This window comes from Capricornis sumatraensis, chromosome 17 (assembly GCF_032405125.1).
Source record: "Capricornis sumatraensis isolate serow.1 chromosome 17, serow.2, whole genome shotgun sequence".
NCBI classification, from domain to species: Eukaryota; Metazoa; Chordata; class Mammalia; order Artiodactyla; family Bovidae; genus Capricornis; species Capricornis sumatraensis.
In genome coordinates, this window is record NC_091085.1 from 51,147,797 (window position 1) to 51,165,404 (window position 17,608).

General features: G+C 38.4%; 1 protein-coding gene across 2 annotated transcripts; it reads left to right on the plus strand.

Annotated features, from left to right (window-relative positions):
* Positions 1-430: 430 nt before the first annotated feature.
* Positions 431-16,950, plus strand: LOC138093439 (zinc finger protein 268-like). Of its 2 annotated transcripts, XM_068989445.1 has the most exons (5): positions 431-547; positions 9,987-10,113; positions 10,408-10,479; positions 10,970-10,996; positions 14,081-16,950. In XM_068989445.1, exons 2-5 carry the CDS (start codon positions 10,002-10,004, stop codon positions 16,546-16,548), a joined length of 2,679 nt encoding a protein of 892 aa, XP_068845546.1. In that variant the 5' UTR covers positions 431-547; positions 9,987-10,001; the 3' UTR covers positions 16,549-16,950. The 2 variants fall into 2 exon arrangements, with proteins under 2 accessions (XP_068845546.1, XP_068845545.1); XM_068989444.1 differs by lacking the exon at positions 10,970-10,996 and having other exon boundaries at positions 10,408-10,494; positions 14,075-16,950.
* Positions 16,951-17,608: the final 658 nt, after the last annotated feature.

Below are 17,608 nucleotides of genomic sequence, written 5' to 3' on the forward strand. Positions count from 1 at the left end.
GGTGGTTTCTTTACCAGCTGAGCTATGAGAGAAGCACAGAAAGCAGGGTCATTTACTCCTTAGCACCTGGCATCGTGTTCTTTTTAAGTGTCTGCCCGAAGTTGTTTAAATCTCAAGGTGGTTGCTGCCCTTTCGGGGTTCCTGGGGGTCTGTGCAGAGTCTGGGTGGGAGGCTATAGTCAGTGTGCTGGGTTCCCTATTTCCATTTCCTCTCACTTCTGTCCTCTCAGCAGCACTGGCCACAGTCCGCAGAACCCCTGACGCAGCCGGGGTGAGTGCATTCACTAGCAAAAGAGACCAAGGTTAGAAATGTACTCTCAGATGTGTGCTTGCTCTTGGGTCTACAGGTGCCACCTCTTCAGGAGCGAGACAGTTCATGCAATGTGAGCAGAAAGCTCCAAAGTGAGAAATCCGTCCTGGGTCAAGGGACCCCTGACCAGAAGCCTCTCCCTGGAGGACCCCGGCAGAGGCCCAGGAGACCTGGGACAGCACAGGTCCTGGAGTGGCTGCTTATTTCCCAGGAGCAGCCAGAAGCCAAGAAATCCTGGGTGAGTCCTTGTTTGTTTATTTCCACTTCTTTTCTTTATTCCTTTTAAAATTTTTTTGGTAGGGAGGGGGATGGAGGTCCTTAGGTGGGAAGGTTAAAGTAACTTTCTCCTTAGGTCATGGAAGGTCCCTGAAGTCCCTGTTTCCTGGTTTCCGCAGACTCAATTTTCAGCTCCTCCACCCCATAATTTTTTATAATGTACATTGTTCTTTTTATGTGTTTACAACATGTGTATCATTATTGATGTGAATCCATTTTTAATATATCTTGATGGCATGTACATGTGTATCTCCTGCTCTATTGCTTATATTTTTCATTAAGCACCATCCTGTTAGATGACCATCAGCAGTGTCTGGGTCTTCCTTTGCCTCACATTCTCTGTCAACTTTTAAGTGCTCTTATTCTTTTTAATTTGAGCCATTCTGGTATGGTGGTATCTCTGTATGGGTTTGCTTTGCATTTCCTGCTGGCATGTTTTTTGGATATTTTGTTACCTTATGTGGATGTTTTATGCCTTTTCTCATCCTTTAAAAGCCATTCTTTATATTCTGGAAGCTTCTTAGAAATGCTGAGTTTCAGGCCCCACCTCAGTCCTGTTATATCACACTTTTGTTTTAACAAGATTCAGTGATTCGTGCACATTGACGTTCAAAGCAAACTTGATACCAAATCCATATTCATGTTTTACCTGCAGTGCTTCTTTCACCTCCAGTATTTTGTTTTGACAGTTTTCAAACACAGGGCAAAATTGAAAGCATTTTACAGTGAACATTTGTATACTCATCACCTTAAATTTACCTTTAACATTTTTATTGTATTTGTTTTATCACATTGTCCATCTTTCCATCCCTCTGCATCTCTCATCCCAGCTTATTTTTGGTGTATTTCTTAATATATTTCAGGCATCAGCATGCCTCCCTCTTCAGTTTGCATAGCAGTAACTGTTGTTCAGTATTTGTTTACAAGCTGGGTTTTCGTTTGTTTGTTTTGCCTTTTCATTCTGTTAATGCTGTCTTTTGATGAACAGCTGTTTCTAATTTTAACTTAGTTTATATATTTTTTTTTATTACTAGTGCTTTTTGTGTCCAACCTAAAATCTTTTTTCTTATCCAGAGCTCATGAAGACATCATTCTTTGTTCAGATTTATCTTTTCACAGGTAGACTCATAATACATGTAGAATTGTTTATGTTTCGTGTGAGTAGGAGTCAAGATGTGTTTTTTTTCATCATATTGTCTAATTGCCCAGTCTCACTGAAGTGATTGACCTCTCCCTATGTCTCTGCAGTTCCACCTTGTTGTATATCAGGAGTCCATAAAAATGGTTTGGTTTCACAACTCATTCTGTTCTATTGGTCTACTTTTCTATCCTTAAGCCAGTTTCAGACTATATTTATAATGTCTTGCTATCCAGATGCTTCTGGTTTTGGTTATGAATGCTGTCAACATTCATGTGTGGGTTTTTGTGGGAACATGAGTTTTCAGATCAGTTGGGTAAATATCTAGGAGCTTGATTGCTGGATTGTATGGCGATTCTGTTTAGCTTTGTAAGAGACTGTCTTCAGAGTGGCTTGCAGTTTTGCATTCCCACCTGCAGTGAATGAGAGTCCTTGTTCCTCATACTGACCAGTACTTGGTATTGTCAAGTTGTTAAACATTTCGCCATTCTAATAGAAGTAAGGTGGTATTTCATTGTGGTTTTAAGTTGCATTTTCCTAATGGCTAACTAGTGTTATTGAGTATCTTTTATATGTGTTTTATTCTTTTTATATCTTTGGTGAAATATCTGTTAGAGCTTTCCCTCATTTTAATAAAAATGGATTGGGTTGTTTTCTTGTCATTGGTTTTTTTAATTCTTTTTTTTTTACTGAGGTATAGTTGATTTACAATATTTCTGTTTTGTAAATAAGCTCATTTGTACCCTTTTTTAAGATTCCACATATAATTGATATATATATCTCTCCTCTGACTTACTTTACTCAGCATGGCAATCTCTAGGTCCATCTGTGTTGCTGTAAATAGCATTATTTTGTTCTTTTTTATGGCTGAGTAATATTCCATTGTGTGTGTGTGTTCAGTCACTCAGTTGTGTCTGACTCCTTGCTACCCCATGGACTGCAGCACACCAGGCTTCCCTGTCCTTCACTATCTCCTGGAGTTTCCTCAAACTCGTGTGCATTGAGTCCATGATGCCATCTAACCATCTCATACTCTGTCACCCTCTTCTGCACTCAGTCTTTCTCAGCATCAGGATCTTTTCCAGTGAGTCAGCTGTTCACATCAGGTAGCCAAAGTATTGGAGCTTCAGCTTTAGCATTAGTCCTTCCAGTGAAATATTCAGGATAGATTTCCTTTAGGATTGACTGGTTTGAACTCCTTGTTGTCCAAGGAACTCTCAAGATTCTTCTCCAGCACCACAGTTTGAAAGCATTCATTCTTCAGTTCTCTGCCTTCTTTATGGTACAACTCTCACATATGTATATGACTCCTGGAAAAACCACAGCTTTGACTAGATGGACCTTTGTCAGCAAAGTGATGTCTCTGCTTTTTAATACACTGTCTAAGTTTGTCATAGCTTTTCTTCCAAGGAGCAAGTGTCCTGTAATTTCATGGCTGCAGTTTTTCATGGCTGCTGCATATTTAGACTCTCTCTAAATATGTACATACCACATTCTTATCCATTCCCCTGTAGATGGACATCTAGATTGCTTCCATGTCCTGGCTACTGTAAATAATGCTGCAGTGAATATTGGGCTACATGTGTCTTTTCAACTTACAGTTTTCTCCAGATATATGACTAGAAGTTGGATATTTGTGTCATATGATAATTCTCTTTTTAGTTTTTTAAGGAACCTCCATACTGTTCTCCATAGTGGCTGTACCAATTTACATTCCCATCAACAACACAGAGTTCCCTTTTCCCCACACCCTCTCCAGCATCTAGTGTTTGTGGATTTTTTTTGATGTTGGCCATTCTGACTGGTGTGAGATGATACCAGTATCATCTGTGAGATGATTGTAGTATTGATTTGCATTTCTGTAACAATTAGTGATGTTGAGTATCTTTTCATGTGCTTTTTGGCTATCTCTTGTCATTGATTTTTAAAAGTTTTTTAAGAGTTTTTTTATTCTAGATTTAAATCCTTCATAAGTGATTTCCAAATATTTTCTCCCTGTCTCTGGTTTGTCTTTTCATTTCCATGACAACAACTTTCACAGCAAAATATTTTAATTTTGGTAAAGTCTGTTTTCTAAATTTTAATTTTTTAAGATGGGTTTTGCTTTTGGTATCATATCTAAAGTTTCATTGCCTAAACAAAAGTGCATAAGATAAAATTTTTTTCTCTGAAATTTGTATAGTTTTAGTTTTCACATTAAGTCTATGATGCATTAGTTAATTTTCATATGGGATATGTTTTGAGTTTCATTTCTTATGTCTGTGGATGTACAATGGTCCAGCACCATTGTAAAGCACCATTGTTGTAAAGATGATCCTTTCTCTGTTGAAATGCTTTTGTGTCCTGTTAAAAAACAACAACAACAAAATCTTCAAGAGACAGTGTTCATGTGGGTCTGTTTCTAGGCTCTCATTTCTGTTCATTGATTTTTGTGTCTAATGTTTCACTAGTATCATGCTCTCTAGATTTTATGCTGCTGCTAAGTCTCTTCAGTCGTGTCCAACTCTGTGCAACCCCATAGACAGCAACCCACCAGGCTCCCCCGTCCCTGGGATTCTCCAGGCAAGAACACTGGAGTGGGTTGCCATTTCCTTCTCCAATGCATGAAAGTGAAAAGTGAAAGTGAAGTCGCTCAGTCATGTCCGACTCTTCACAACCCCATGGACTGCAGACCACCAGGCTCCTCCATCCATGGCATTTTCCAGGCAAGAGTACTGGAGTGGGGTCCCATCAAATTGGGCTAGTGGCAAATGCTTAAGCTTTGTTCCCTCAGAATCATCTGGCTGTTCTAGTTTTTTGTCTTTTCATATTAATTATGGAAGAGATTGTGGATAGCTACAAAAAAACTTGTTAGTAAATCTGTGAATCAAATTAGGGAGAATTCACATCTTAACAATACTGAGTTTTCCAACCTGTGAACACCCTGCATCTTTTCCATTTTTTTAGATCTTTGATTTTTTAAAACACTGTATTTTAGAGCATACATATTTCTACATACATATTTTATCATCTTAACCGTTTTAAATGACACTTCAGTGGTATTAAATTTATTCTTTTTATTTATTTATTTTTGGCTGCACTCGGTCGTCATTGCTTTTGCGAGGGCTTTGTCTAGTTGTGGTGAGTGGGGGCCTCTCATTATGGTGGCCTGCTCTGTTGTGCTCCTAGAGCTGGTGCTCTAGGCATGGGCTTCAGTAGTTGCAGCACACTAGCTCAATAGTTACAGCTCTCAGATTCTAGAGTGTGGTGGGCTCAGTAGTTGTGGCGCACAGGCTTAGTTGCCCTGCAGCATAGGGAATCTTCCTGGACCAGGAATCAAACCCATGTCTTCTACATTGGCAGGCATGCTCCTGTCCACTGCCCTACTAGGGAAGTCCTTCAATACATTCATAAAATTGGCAATCATAACTATCATCTGTCTCCACAACTCTTCCTCTTGAACAACTGCAAGTCTATATCATCAAAACCATAACTCCGAACTCCCCCCTCTCCATAAGCCCTGTGAAAGGTTGTTGTTGAATCACGACACCGGGATTCTTGGCCCCTGGAGGAGAAGAATTCAATCCGGGGCCAGAGACGAAGCTTGATCGCTCAGAGCTTTTGTGTAGTAAAGTTTTATTAAAGTATAAAGGAGATAGAGAAAGCTTCTGACGTAGGCATCAGAAGGGTGCAGAAAGAGTACCCCCTTGTTAGTGTTAGCAATGAAGTTATATACTCTCCAATCAATCCAAAGAATGTCTGGAGGTTGTAAAGACCTCACCAGACCTACTCCCATAATTTACATTTTAAGATAACAGAATTAGCCAGAAGGTTTAATCCAGAGACTGTCCTCAGGCAGAATACATTATTGTTATATAATCCTGGTAAAGAGCTGGTCTATTCCCATAATTTACAGAATTAGCCAGAAGGTTTAATCCAGAGACTGTCCTCAGGCAGGATACATTATTGTTATATAATCCTAAGGAATGTAGAGAAGGAAAAAAAAGCTTGTCCTTTCTTCCTCCTTGAGAATTCCAGACCCCTCTCTCCTTGGGGACCCCTAGACTTCTTATCAACCTGCCTAGGAAATGACTCTCTCACCTGGAAAGCACCATTCTACTTTCTGTTTCTATGATTTTGACTACTCTAGTAGTACATACTGGAGAAGGCAATGGCAACCCACTACAGTACTCTTGCCTGGAAAATCCTATGGACAGAGGAGCCTCGTAGGTTGCAGTCCCTGGGGTCGCTGCAATTCGGACACGACTGAGCGGCTTCAATTTCACTTTTCACTTTCATGCATTGGAGAAGGAAATGGCAACCCACTCCAGTGTTCTTGCCTGGAGAATCCCAGGGACGGTAGTGGGCTGCCGTCTATGGGGTCACACAGAGTCGGACACGACTGAAGCGACTCAGCAGCAGCAGCAGCAGTAGTACATACAGTACTTGTATGTATACAGACATACAGTAATTGTCTTTTTGTGACTGACTTATCTCATTTGACATAATGTTCTCAAGGTTCTCCCTGGTTTTATTGCAGAACTTTCTTCCTTTTTAAGATAGAATAATAATTTGCTGTGTGTATATCACATTTTGTTTATCCATTCATCCATCAATGGACACTTGAATTACTTTCACGTTTGAGCCTCTGTGAATGACAATGCTGGTATAAGCATGGATGTACAAATATCTCCTTAAGACTCTGCTTTCACTTCCTTTGGAGATATACCCAGAATTGGAGTTCCTGGACCATATAGTAATTCTAATGTTTAATTTTTGAGGCACCATCAAGCTGTTTCCCACAGCAATTACACCACGTTATATCCCCACCAGCCATGTACAAGTGTTCCAGTTAATCCGTATCCTTGCCAGCCCTTGTTATTTTCATGGTATTTGAGAGCCATCCTAATGGGTGTAAGACGAATCTCATTATAGTTTTGATTTGCATTTTCCTTAATGATTAATGATGTTCACCATCTTCATGTGTTTATTGGCCATTTGTGTCTTCCTTGGGAAAAAGTCTATTTACATCCTTTGGTCACTTTTGAAGAATTTTCTTTCATTGAGTTTTAGTTCTTTATGTATTCTGGATATTAACCCCTTATAAAATACGTGACTTACAGATACTTTCTCCCATTTGGGAATTGCCTTTTTACAATGTTGATGTTGTGTTTTGATGCAAAAAATTTTTAAATTTTCATGAAGTCCAATTGATTGGTGTTTTCTTTTTGCTTGTGCCTTTTGTCATATTCAAGAAAGCACTGTCAAGTCTAACATCGGGAAGCTTTGGTTGCTATGTTTTCCTCTGAAGAGTTTTACATAGTTTTAGGTTTTACATTTAGGTCTTTGATCTATTTTGAGTTTGTTTTTATATATGGTAATAGATAGGGTCCAATTTCATTTTTTTCATGTGGATATCCATCTTTCGTAGCGTCATTTAGTGGAAAGACTTTTCTTTCCCCATAAATGGTCTTGGAACCATTGTCAACAATCATTTAACCATATATGCAAGGGTTTGTTTCTGGTCTCTCTTCTATTCCATTGTTACCTCTATGCAAATACCATGTTGTATGTCAGTCTTTCCGTCTTTATGCCAGTATCACGTTATTTTGGTTACTAGTTTTCTACTAAGTTTTGAAATTAGGAAGTATGAGTCCTCCAACTTTGTTGTTTTTCAAGATTGTTTTGGCTATTCAAGGTCCTTTGAGCTTTTTTATACATTTTAGGATGGCTTTTTCTCTTTCTGGAAAAAAATATCATTGAAATATTATTAGGGATTGCATTGAATATGTAGATCACTTTGAATACTACTAACATATTATTAAGGAACATAAAGTATGTTTGTCTTTATTTATGTCTCATTCCTTTTAACAAGGTTTTTAGTTTTAATTTTACAATTCATTTACTTCCTAGGTTAAGTTATTACTTTTTAAATTTTTATTTATTTATTTATTTTTGGTTGCACTGGGTCTTTGTTGCTGCCCATGGGCTTTCTCTAGTTGCAGAGAGTCAACAGGCCGCACTTCGTTGCAGTGCACAGGCTTCCCATTGCTGTGGCTTCTCTTGTTACAAAGCACAGGCTCTAGGTGCGTGGCTTCAGTAGTTGTGGCACAGGAGCTCATTAGTTGTGTCTCGGGCCCAAGAGCACAGACTCATTAGTTGTAGCACATAGGCTTTAGTTGCCCATAGTATGTGGAATCTTTTCAGACCAGAAATTGAACCAGTATCCCCTACATTGAAAGGCAGATTCCTATCCACTTTACCACCAGGGAAGTCCAAATTATTAGTTCTTTATAATGCTGTTATAAATAGAATCATTTTTATAATTTGCTTTTCTGATTGATCATTGTTAGTGCATAGAAACACAGCTCATTTTGGTGGGTGACTTTGTGTCCTGTTATTTGCTGAATTCATTTATTCTAACTAGGTTTTCTGTGTGTGTATGTATGTGTATGGAATCTTTAAGGTTTTCTACGTATAGGATGATATTGTCCATGAACAGAGAAATAATATTACTCCGTTTCTAATTTGGATCCCTGTTATTTCTTTTTCTTGCCCAGTGGCTCTGACTAGAACTTCCAGTGCTGTGTTGAATAGAAGTGGTGAAAGCAGGCGTTGGTTCCTCATTCCTGACCTTAGAGAAAAAGCTTTGTCTTTCACCATTGAGTATGATGTTCACTGTAGAATTTTAAGATATGACTTTTAATATGTTGAAATACTTTCCTTCTGTTCCTACTTCACTGAGTGTTTTTATCATGAAAGAGTGTGGAATTTTGTCAGTGCTTCAGTTGAGATAATCTTTGAGATAATCATTTTTTCAACTTCATTCTATTAATGTGATGTATTACACTGAGCAGTTTTCCAGTGTTGAACCATTCTTGCATTCCAAGAATAAATCCCATTTGTCATGGTGTATAATCTTTTTAATAAGCTTGCTAAAGTTATAGCATTCTGATTTGAATTTATGCCAGCTTAACTTCAGTGACATACAAACACTGCTCCTTTACCGATCTGTCCCATCTCCTTTTGGTTGTTGAATGTCACATGTTTATACATTGTGTGCCCCAAACCAAAATTAACAATTATTTCAAATGCATTAGTCTCTTATAAGTATATAGAGGATGAAATGTAGAGTTACAAATCAAAGTTAAAATAATACTACCATTAATGATTACACAGGTATTTACCTTTGTTCAGATCTTTATTTCTTCAAAACAGCTTCAAGTTATTGTGTAGTGTGGTTTCATTTCACCCGCAGGACTCTTTTGAACATTTCTTTCCAAACAGGTCTAGTGGTAGCAAACTACCTTTTGTTTTTCTGGGGATGTATTCATTTCTACCTCACTATGAAGCACAATTTTGTCATACAGAATTCTTGACTGATAGTTTTTTTTTTTTTTTCTTTTAGCTCTTTGAATATATGGGTTCATAGTCTTTTGGTCTCCAAAGGTTCTGATGAGAAATGTGCTTATAATGTTACTGATGAGCTCTTGTATGAAACAAATCATTTCTTTCTTGATATTTTCAAGGTTCTTTCTCTTTTTGTGTTTGTCTATTGAAAATTTGAGTGTATATGTTTCTTTAAGATTTTATCATTTTTGGAGTTTGTTGAACTTCTTGGATGTTTATATCCATGTCTTTCATCAAATTTAAAATTTCATTTTCAAATTCATTGTTGCCCATTTTTGAAAATTTTAGCCATTCTAGATATGTAATGGTGTCTCACTTTTTAAATTTGTAGTTCCCTAATGATATATAATGTTGAGCACCTTTTCATGTGCTGCTTTGCCATCTGTGTATCATGCTCAGATCTGTTGCCCCACAAAGTAGCTGCTACTTACAGCTGTTGCCTTTATTCCACCAAATTTTGACATATCTTTCTTCAGTGGTGGCTCCTTTAGTCCCCTTTCATGGACTCAGCCTAATGTATTCCTCCCTTTTGCCCATGTTCTCCACATGTTCTTTTGTCTTAGCATCTTTGACTCCCTATTACCTTTTTACATATTTAACCTTTGTTTTTCTCTACAATGCTGAACACTTCTTGCAGGCAGGACTGCTTTTCCTCCATTTTATATTACCTGCACTAGGTTGAATACCTGACACATGGTGTTCTTGTGTGTTGAATAAAAGGTTAACTGATTTAATGCATATTGATGGGATATTTTCAATAAATTTTGCTTTTCTCCCAAAATATTAAAGAATATAAATAATGGAGAGCCTTGGCTGGCTTTTATGACAAGCTCAGTAAAATGATTTGAGATTGAATAGGCGTCTGCTATTTCAGGGACCATTGTCATTCATGGATGTGTTTGTGGACTTTACCTGGGAAGAGTGGCAGTTGCTGGACTCAGCTCAGAAGCACCTTTACAGGAGTGTGATGTTGGAGAACTATAGAAACCTGGTGTCCCTGGGTACGTACTGTCCCCTTGAAAGGAGTGTGTGTAATCTCCAGGCTTCTTCTTCTTGGTGGCTGAAAACTGGGGCACTTTTGTAAAATACTGGGTGATTTGGGGCTTATACCTAGAGGCCAGGTTTTCTTATTCTTCCTTTGGCATCAGAATATGCTGGTTGAATGGTGTTTACTTTGTTAGAGTGCAAAAGGGCAGCTTCATCATGTCACCTCTAAACTAAATTTTCCCAGTTTTTCTGAATCCCTGGGTCCTAGGCATTCTTCATCCAGATTGTCTATAATTTTCCATTCACAGGATATCAATACACCAAACCCAGTATCATTTTCCAGTTGGAACAAGAAGAGCTGTGGATGATGCACAGCCCAAGTCAGGGCCATTCAGGTGAGTAACCAAGACATTTAGATATTTTCCTCCTTACTCAGAATCAGTGTGAGGTCTGACATTTTGTTCTCTGGGTTTGTACTTTTATGTTATTTGTAACCATCTTTTGCTCCTTATTTCTTCTCTGGTATTCTCAGCTTCCTTCTTTCTTTTCTGAGGTAGTAGACTCATTTCATTATGCATTTAAGCAGCTTTTATCTCTTTATCTCACCTCATGTGACTTTCACACCCTTTCTAAATAAAGTTAATCTTCCTAATATTAGAATTGTTTCAGCTGCAATTTTTAATTAACCTTAAACCAACCTATAAGATGAAGTGATTCATTATCACACATTACCGATTGTCCTAAAGTGGGTCAGCTCTAAGGATGACCAAGTGATTGACTCATTAAACTGCCACAGATCTACCCCTTCCTTGCCATTCTATGTATTTTCCTCAAATTTCCTCCCTCATAGTCATCAGATGGCTGTGACAGTTCCAGCCAATACCTGCAAATGTACCAGTGACCAGTGGAATAAAGACTGTTCCTTCCCACGTGGCTCTTTTTATCAGACATTAAAATCTATTTCAGGAAGCCCCAGCAGACTTAACCATGTTCAATAGGCTAGATTTTTATCACATATCCTGTATAAAACAGACTGGCAAGGGAAATGGCAAGCCTTCACTGTTGTCTCAGATAAATCATGCTTCCCATTCAGCAGGGGGTATGGAGATGGGTCTCCAGTTTCCTACCTGAAGCACATGGCCTTATGGATGGATGTAGAACATAAAATCAGGTTTTTGCCATCCAGGAGAAGGGCAGCAGAACTGTCAGCTAGGCAACAGTGTCCACCTACATCTTCCTTTTTGGTGAGGAAGCATCCAGTCACACCCTTCTTTCCACCCATCCATCTTCAAAAATACTCTATCCACCCCTCTTTTCATTCTTACACTATTTTAGTGCAAGTCTAGATCCTTGTTTCTAATCAGAGCTGGTAGTGGTTCTTCATGGCCTGGTGACCTCTAATTAAAATTATCCACACTCATCTCAAACGCTAATAAAGTAATGCTCCAAATTCTCCAAGCTAGGCTTCAACAGTACATGAACCATGAACTTCCAGATGTTCAAGCTGGTTTTAGAAAAGGCAGAGGAACCAGAAATCAAATTGCCAACATCCACTGGATCATTGAAAAAGCAAGAGAGTTCCACAAAAACATCTATTTCTGCTTTATTGACTATGCCAAAGCCTTTGACTGTGTGGATCACAACAAACTATGGAAAATTCTTAAAGAGATGGGAATACCAGACCACCTGACCTGCCTCCTAAGAAATCTGTATGCAAGTCAAGAAGCAACAGAACTGGACATGGAACAATGGACTGGTTCCAAATTGGGAAAGGAGTACATCAAGGCTGTATATTTTCATGCTGCTTATTTAACTTATATACAGAGTACATCATGCAAAATGCCAGGCTGGATGAAGCACAAGCTGGAATCAAGATTTCTGGGAGAAATATCAATAACCTCAGATTTGCAGATGACACCACCCTTATGGCAGAAAGTGAAGAACTAAAGAGCCTCTTGATGAAAGTGAAAGAGGAGAGTGAAAAAGTTGGCTTAAAACTCAACATTCAAAAAACTAAGATTATGGAGTCCAGTCTCATCACTTCACGGCAAATAGGTGGGGAAACAGTGACAGACTTTATTCTGGGAGGCTTAAAAATCACTGCAGATGGTGAGTGCAGCCATAAAATTAAAAGATGCTTGCTCCTTTGGAGAAAAGCTGTGACAAATTTACATAGCATATTAAAAAGCAGAGATACTTACTTTGCCCACAAAGGTCCATTTAGTCAAAGTAGTCCAAACTACTGGTTTTTCCAGTAGTGATGTATGGATGTGAGAGTTGGACTATAAAGAAAGCTGAGTGCAGAAGAAATGATGCTTTTGAACCGTGTTGTTGGAGAAGACTCTTGAGAGTCGCTTGGACTACAAGGAGATCAAACCAGTCAATCCTAAAGGAAATCAGTCCTGAATATTCATTGCAAGGACTGATGCTGAAGCTGAAACTCCCAATATTTTGGCCACCTAATGCGAAGAACTGACTCATTGGAAAAGACTCTGATGCTGGGTAAGACTGAAGGCAGGAGGAGAAGGGGATGACAGGATGAGATGGTTGGATAGCATCACCGACTCGATAGACATGAGTTTGAACAAGCTCTGGGAGTTGGTGATGGACAGGGAAGCCTGCAGTGCTGCAGTTCATGGGGTTGCAAAGAGTCGGACATGTCTGAACTGATCTTCACCAAAAGAATATTTATTTAGACATGTGCAGAAGAGTCTGTGGTGGGTAAATTCTAAATTTATGAAAGATGACAGAGAAAACTTGGCAGCTAAGTAAAACAACTCAAGAGAAAAAATGATTTATGAACGAAAACTAACCATGGTACACTTGCATGATTTACCTGTGAATAGAAATTACATGGTTGTGAAGATGAAAAACCTGAAGACTGATTTAAACAAAAATATGAAATAGCTTGATTAGGATGGTGCAGGTATGGAAAGAGTGTGTATATCATGGGGAATATTCAGGGACGAGGATGAAAGGAATTAAATCTCTACCCTACACACTGAGTAATTAGGAGAAAATCAAGTACAACAGAATAGGCTGTTATTTAGAAAACATGGAGGAAAATACCATAAGAAAGAGCTAAGAGACAAAACTTTTTTCCTCTGAGGAGAATGAAAAAAAGAGAGGCCAAGTGAACAGATGCTCTTTAAACATTAACTACCCCCTCCCCCCACCAAATTTGAAAAAGAACAAAATAAAGATCAAGACACAGGTCTGAGTTCTTATTTCGAGGTTGAATAGAAGTGAGAATGGGTAAAGTTGACATATTAATAGATATACCAGAGTAACATGCTGACCAAGGTGAAGGACAGAGCAGGGCATTGAGAGAACACAGCAGAAGGTCAGCTGTGAAGAAGCAACATCACAGTGTCTTAATCCTCATACCAGATTTCTCTACATCCTAAATCTGAACCCTTATTTATTTGTACAGAAACCCTCCAAATTATAAATGTTCCCAAACATCAATTCCCACTTAGGGAATACCCCCATGCTCTGAGAAATGAAAATTTTAATTTAGCTCATTTTTTTCCTTGTACTTTTTTTTTTTTTTTTGGCTGCACTGAATCTTCATTGTGGCATTCAGTTGGATCACATAGTCTTAGATGCCCTGCAGTATGTGGGATCTTAGTTTCACAACCAGGAATCAAATCAGCATCCCCTGCATTGGAAGATTGATTCTTAACCACTGGGCAACCAGGGAAGTCCCTCCATGTGCTTTCCAAAGAAGCTATTATACAAAATTTTGAAATTCAAAGCTATATTTATTACCAGATCTCTATGCCTATTTTCATGTTTTGATTTGTTCCTGCAGGTGCCCAGGAGTTTGTGTACATTTACATTTGAGATTTTATTTGTATTCAGAACTGATATTGGAAATTAAGAAAAACCTCATGACATGGAATTTTTAAGGCAGTTTTATGCTATACTATGATCATGTCACTATTTATAACATATGAGTATTTTCATTTCTAGACGAAGTCTGGGAAGTTGATGGTTGTGTGGAGTGGCATCAGGAAAATCAAGGCAAGCTGGGAAGTATGGCAGAAAGCTATCCCTGTACTGCATTTGGAAAACTGTGTCTTATTACTGCAAATAATGCTTCTTCAAGACAGAGACTTCATAAATGTGTCACAAATGGGAAGAGTTTGAAATGTAATACAGGTTTCAGTAATAACGCTGGAAAGAATCCTAATGACTTTCATGCATTGAGGGAATCATCCTTCCTTTCCAGACATGAACAAGCTGTTATTGGCATAAAATATTGTGAAAATGATGAATCTGGAAAAACTGCCAACAGAAAGCCACTGCTTATTTGCCAACCAGTGCATATGGGAGAGAAATTGTTTGAATGCAGTTCCTGTGCGAAGGCCTTTAGCAGCAAGTCGAACCTTCTGGTGCATCAGGAAACTCATGAAGAAGCAAAACCCTACAAGTGTGATGGATGTGGGAAAGACTTCAGCAACAAGTCCTACCTCGTTGCACATCAGAGAGCTCACACAGGAGAGAAACTACATGAATGTAGTGATTGTCAGAAAACTTTTAGTTTCAATTCACAACTTGTTATACATCAGAGAATTCACACACAGGAGAATCCCTATGAATGCTGTGAATGCGGGAAAGTCTTCATTAGGAGGGACCAGCTTGTTTCCCACCAGAGAACTCATTCAGGACTGAAACCCTATGGATGTCATGAATGTGGGAAAGCTTTTGGTTTGAAATCACAACTCATTATACATCAAAGAATTCATACTGGAGAGAAACCCTATGAATGCAGTGATTGTCAGAAAGCCTTTAATACAAAGTCTAACCTCATGGTTCATCAGAGAACTCACACAGGAGAGAAACCTTATAGTTGTAGTGAATGTGGGAAAGCTTTTACTTTCAAGTCACAGCTCATTGTACATCAGGGAGCACACAGTGGCGTCAAACCCTATGGATGTAATCAATGTGGAAAAGCTTTCAGTTTGAAGTCACAACTCATTGTACATCAGAGAAGTCACACAGGAGTGAAACCCTATGGATGCAATCAATGTGGGAAAGCTTTTAGGAGCAAGTCGTACCTCATTATACATCAGAGAACTCACACAGGAGAGAAACTCCATGAATGCTGTGAATGTGGGAGAGCCTTCAGTTTTAATTCACAACTTGTTATACATCAGAGAATTCACACAGGGGAGAATCCCTATGAATGCAGTGAGTGTGGGAAAGCCTTCAGTCGGAAATACCAGCTCATTTCACACCAGAGAACTCATGCAGGGGAAAAGCCCTATGAATGCAGTGATTGTGGGAAAACTTTTGGTTTGAAATCACAGCTCATGATACATCAGCGAACTCATACAGGAGAGAAGCCCTACAAATGCAGTGAATGTCAGAAAGCCTTTAATACAAAGTCAAACCTTATTGTACATCGGAGAACCCACACAGGAGAAAAACCATATGGTTGTAGTGAATGTGGGAAATCCTTTACTTTTAAATCACAGCTCATTGTACATCAGGGAGCACACACTGGGGTAAAACCCTATGGTTGTAATCAGTGTGGGAAAGCCTTCAGTTTGAAGTCACAGCTCATTGTACATCAGAGAAGTCACACAGGATTGAAACCCTATGGGTGCATTGAATGTGGGAAAGCTTTTAGGAGTAAGTCCTACCTCATCATACATACAAGGACTCACACAGGGGAGAAACCACATGAATGCAGTGAATGCGGGAAATCCTTCAGTTTTAACTCACAACTTATTGTACATCAGAGAATTCATACAGGAGAGAGTCCCTATGAATGCAGTGATTGTGGGAAAGCCTTTAATAGGAAAGACCAGCTCATCTCACATCAGCGAACTCATGCAGGGGAAAAACCTTATGGGTGTAGTGAGTGTGGGAAAGCCTTTAGTAGCAAGTCATATCTCATTATACATATGAGAACTCATTCAGGAGAGAAACCATATGAATGTCACAAATGTGGGAAAGCCTTCATTTGGAAGTCACTACTCATTGTACATGAGCGAACTCATGCAGGGGAAAACCCTTATAAATGCAGTCAGTGTGAGAAATCCTTCAGTGGGAAATTACGGCTCCTTGTACATCAGAGAATGCACACGAGAGAGAAGCCCTATGAATGCAATGAGTGTAAAAAAGCCTTCATTAGGAAGTCTCAGCTCATTGTACATCAGAGGACTCATTCAGGGGAGAAACCCTATGAATGCAGTGAGTGCGGAAAAACTTTCTCTCAGAAATCAATTCTCAGTGCACATCAGAGGACTCATACTGGAGAGAAACCCTGTAAATGCGCTGAATGTGGGAAAGCCTTTTGTTGGAAGTCACAACTCATTATGCATCAGAGAACTCATGCAGATGAGAAACATATTGGTGAGTTAAATATAAGAAACTTTCTCTCAAAAGTGAATTCACAGGAATTCCTAGAAAATTCATACAGGAGAGAAACTTTATAAATGGAATCATCTCATTGTACACCATGTACGTATGGCATGTGGAAAGGAATCCACAGAAAGCTGTTTTTTATACACACACACACAAATCAGTAAATGTACACAGGAACTGTATGAATTCAGTGAACCCTCTGAAAGTTCTTAGCAGGAAGTCGCACCATGTCTTTAAGTTTGTGCAGTTGAGGAACAATATAAATGAAGTGAATATCAGAAACTCGTTTCTTAACATGCTAACATCTGCAAAGAGTCAATTCCATAATGCAAATGAATATAGAATACAGTCCTTTGAAAATCATAATTTATTGGAATTAGGATTTTAATGAGAAAAAAATGTTAATTGAATGTATTGCAGGCATCATCAGAAGCTAATATGTTGGAGAAACCATGGTATAAAGTTAGGAAAATTCTTCACCTAGAAATGACAGGCTTCTAATAAAAAAGTAAAAATTTGAATGAGTGAAGATCTATGAATATTTTTTAAGCCTCTACAGGAAAATTTACTATTTTGATTCATCTGGAAAAAAAATTTTCCTTTATAAATTTAGGGGAAATTATGCTTGTAAACTCTTAGGAAAAGCTTGTAAAAAACTATCCAACTATCAATGATAAACATTTTATAGAATATAAAGATTTTCTTACCTGAGTAAATGTAATAATCATGATAATAATACGGATCACATCAAAAGCCCTACAGCAATGTTTAGGTGTTTTCTTCCTTTCTGTACTATAAAATATGTTTTATGGACTTTGGCATATTCTTATGGATGCCACATTTGATAAATTAACTAGATAACAATACTGTTTCCCAGGGATTTATACTCTGCATGGCAACATCTTTAAAATACAACTTGTTACTAGAATAATATGGCATATAATGCATTTCAGTACCTTAAAACCTTTACTATTGTTTTGTACCCTCTGTAAATGGACCTGAAAGCTCTCTCTTTAGTTATAGCCCACGTTTCATGTGTTTGCATATCTGGAATCTGTCCTTCCCTTTTTGATTAGAATACCTTGATTTTCTTTAAGAGAATTGACAGTGTATGTAATGCATGCATGATCA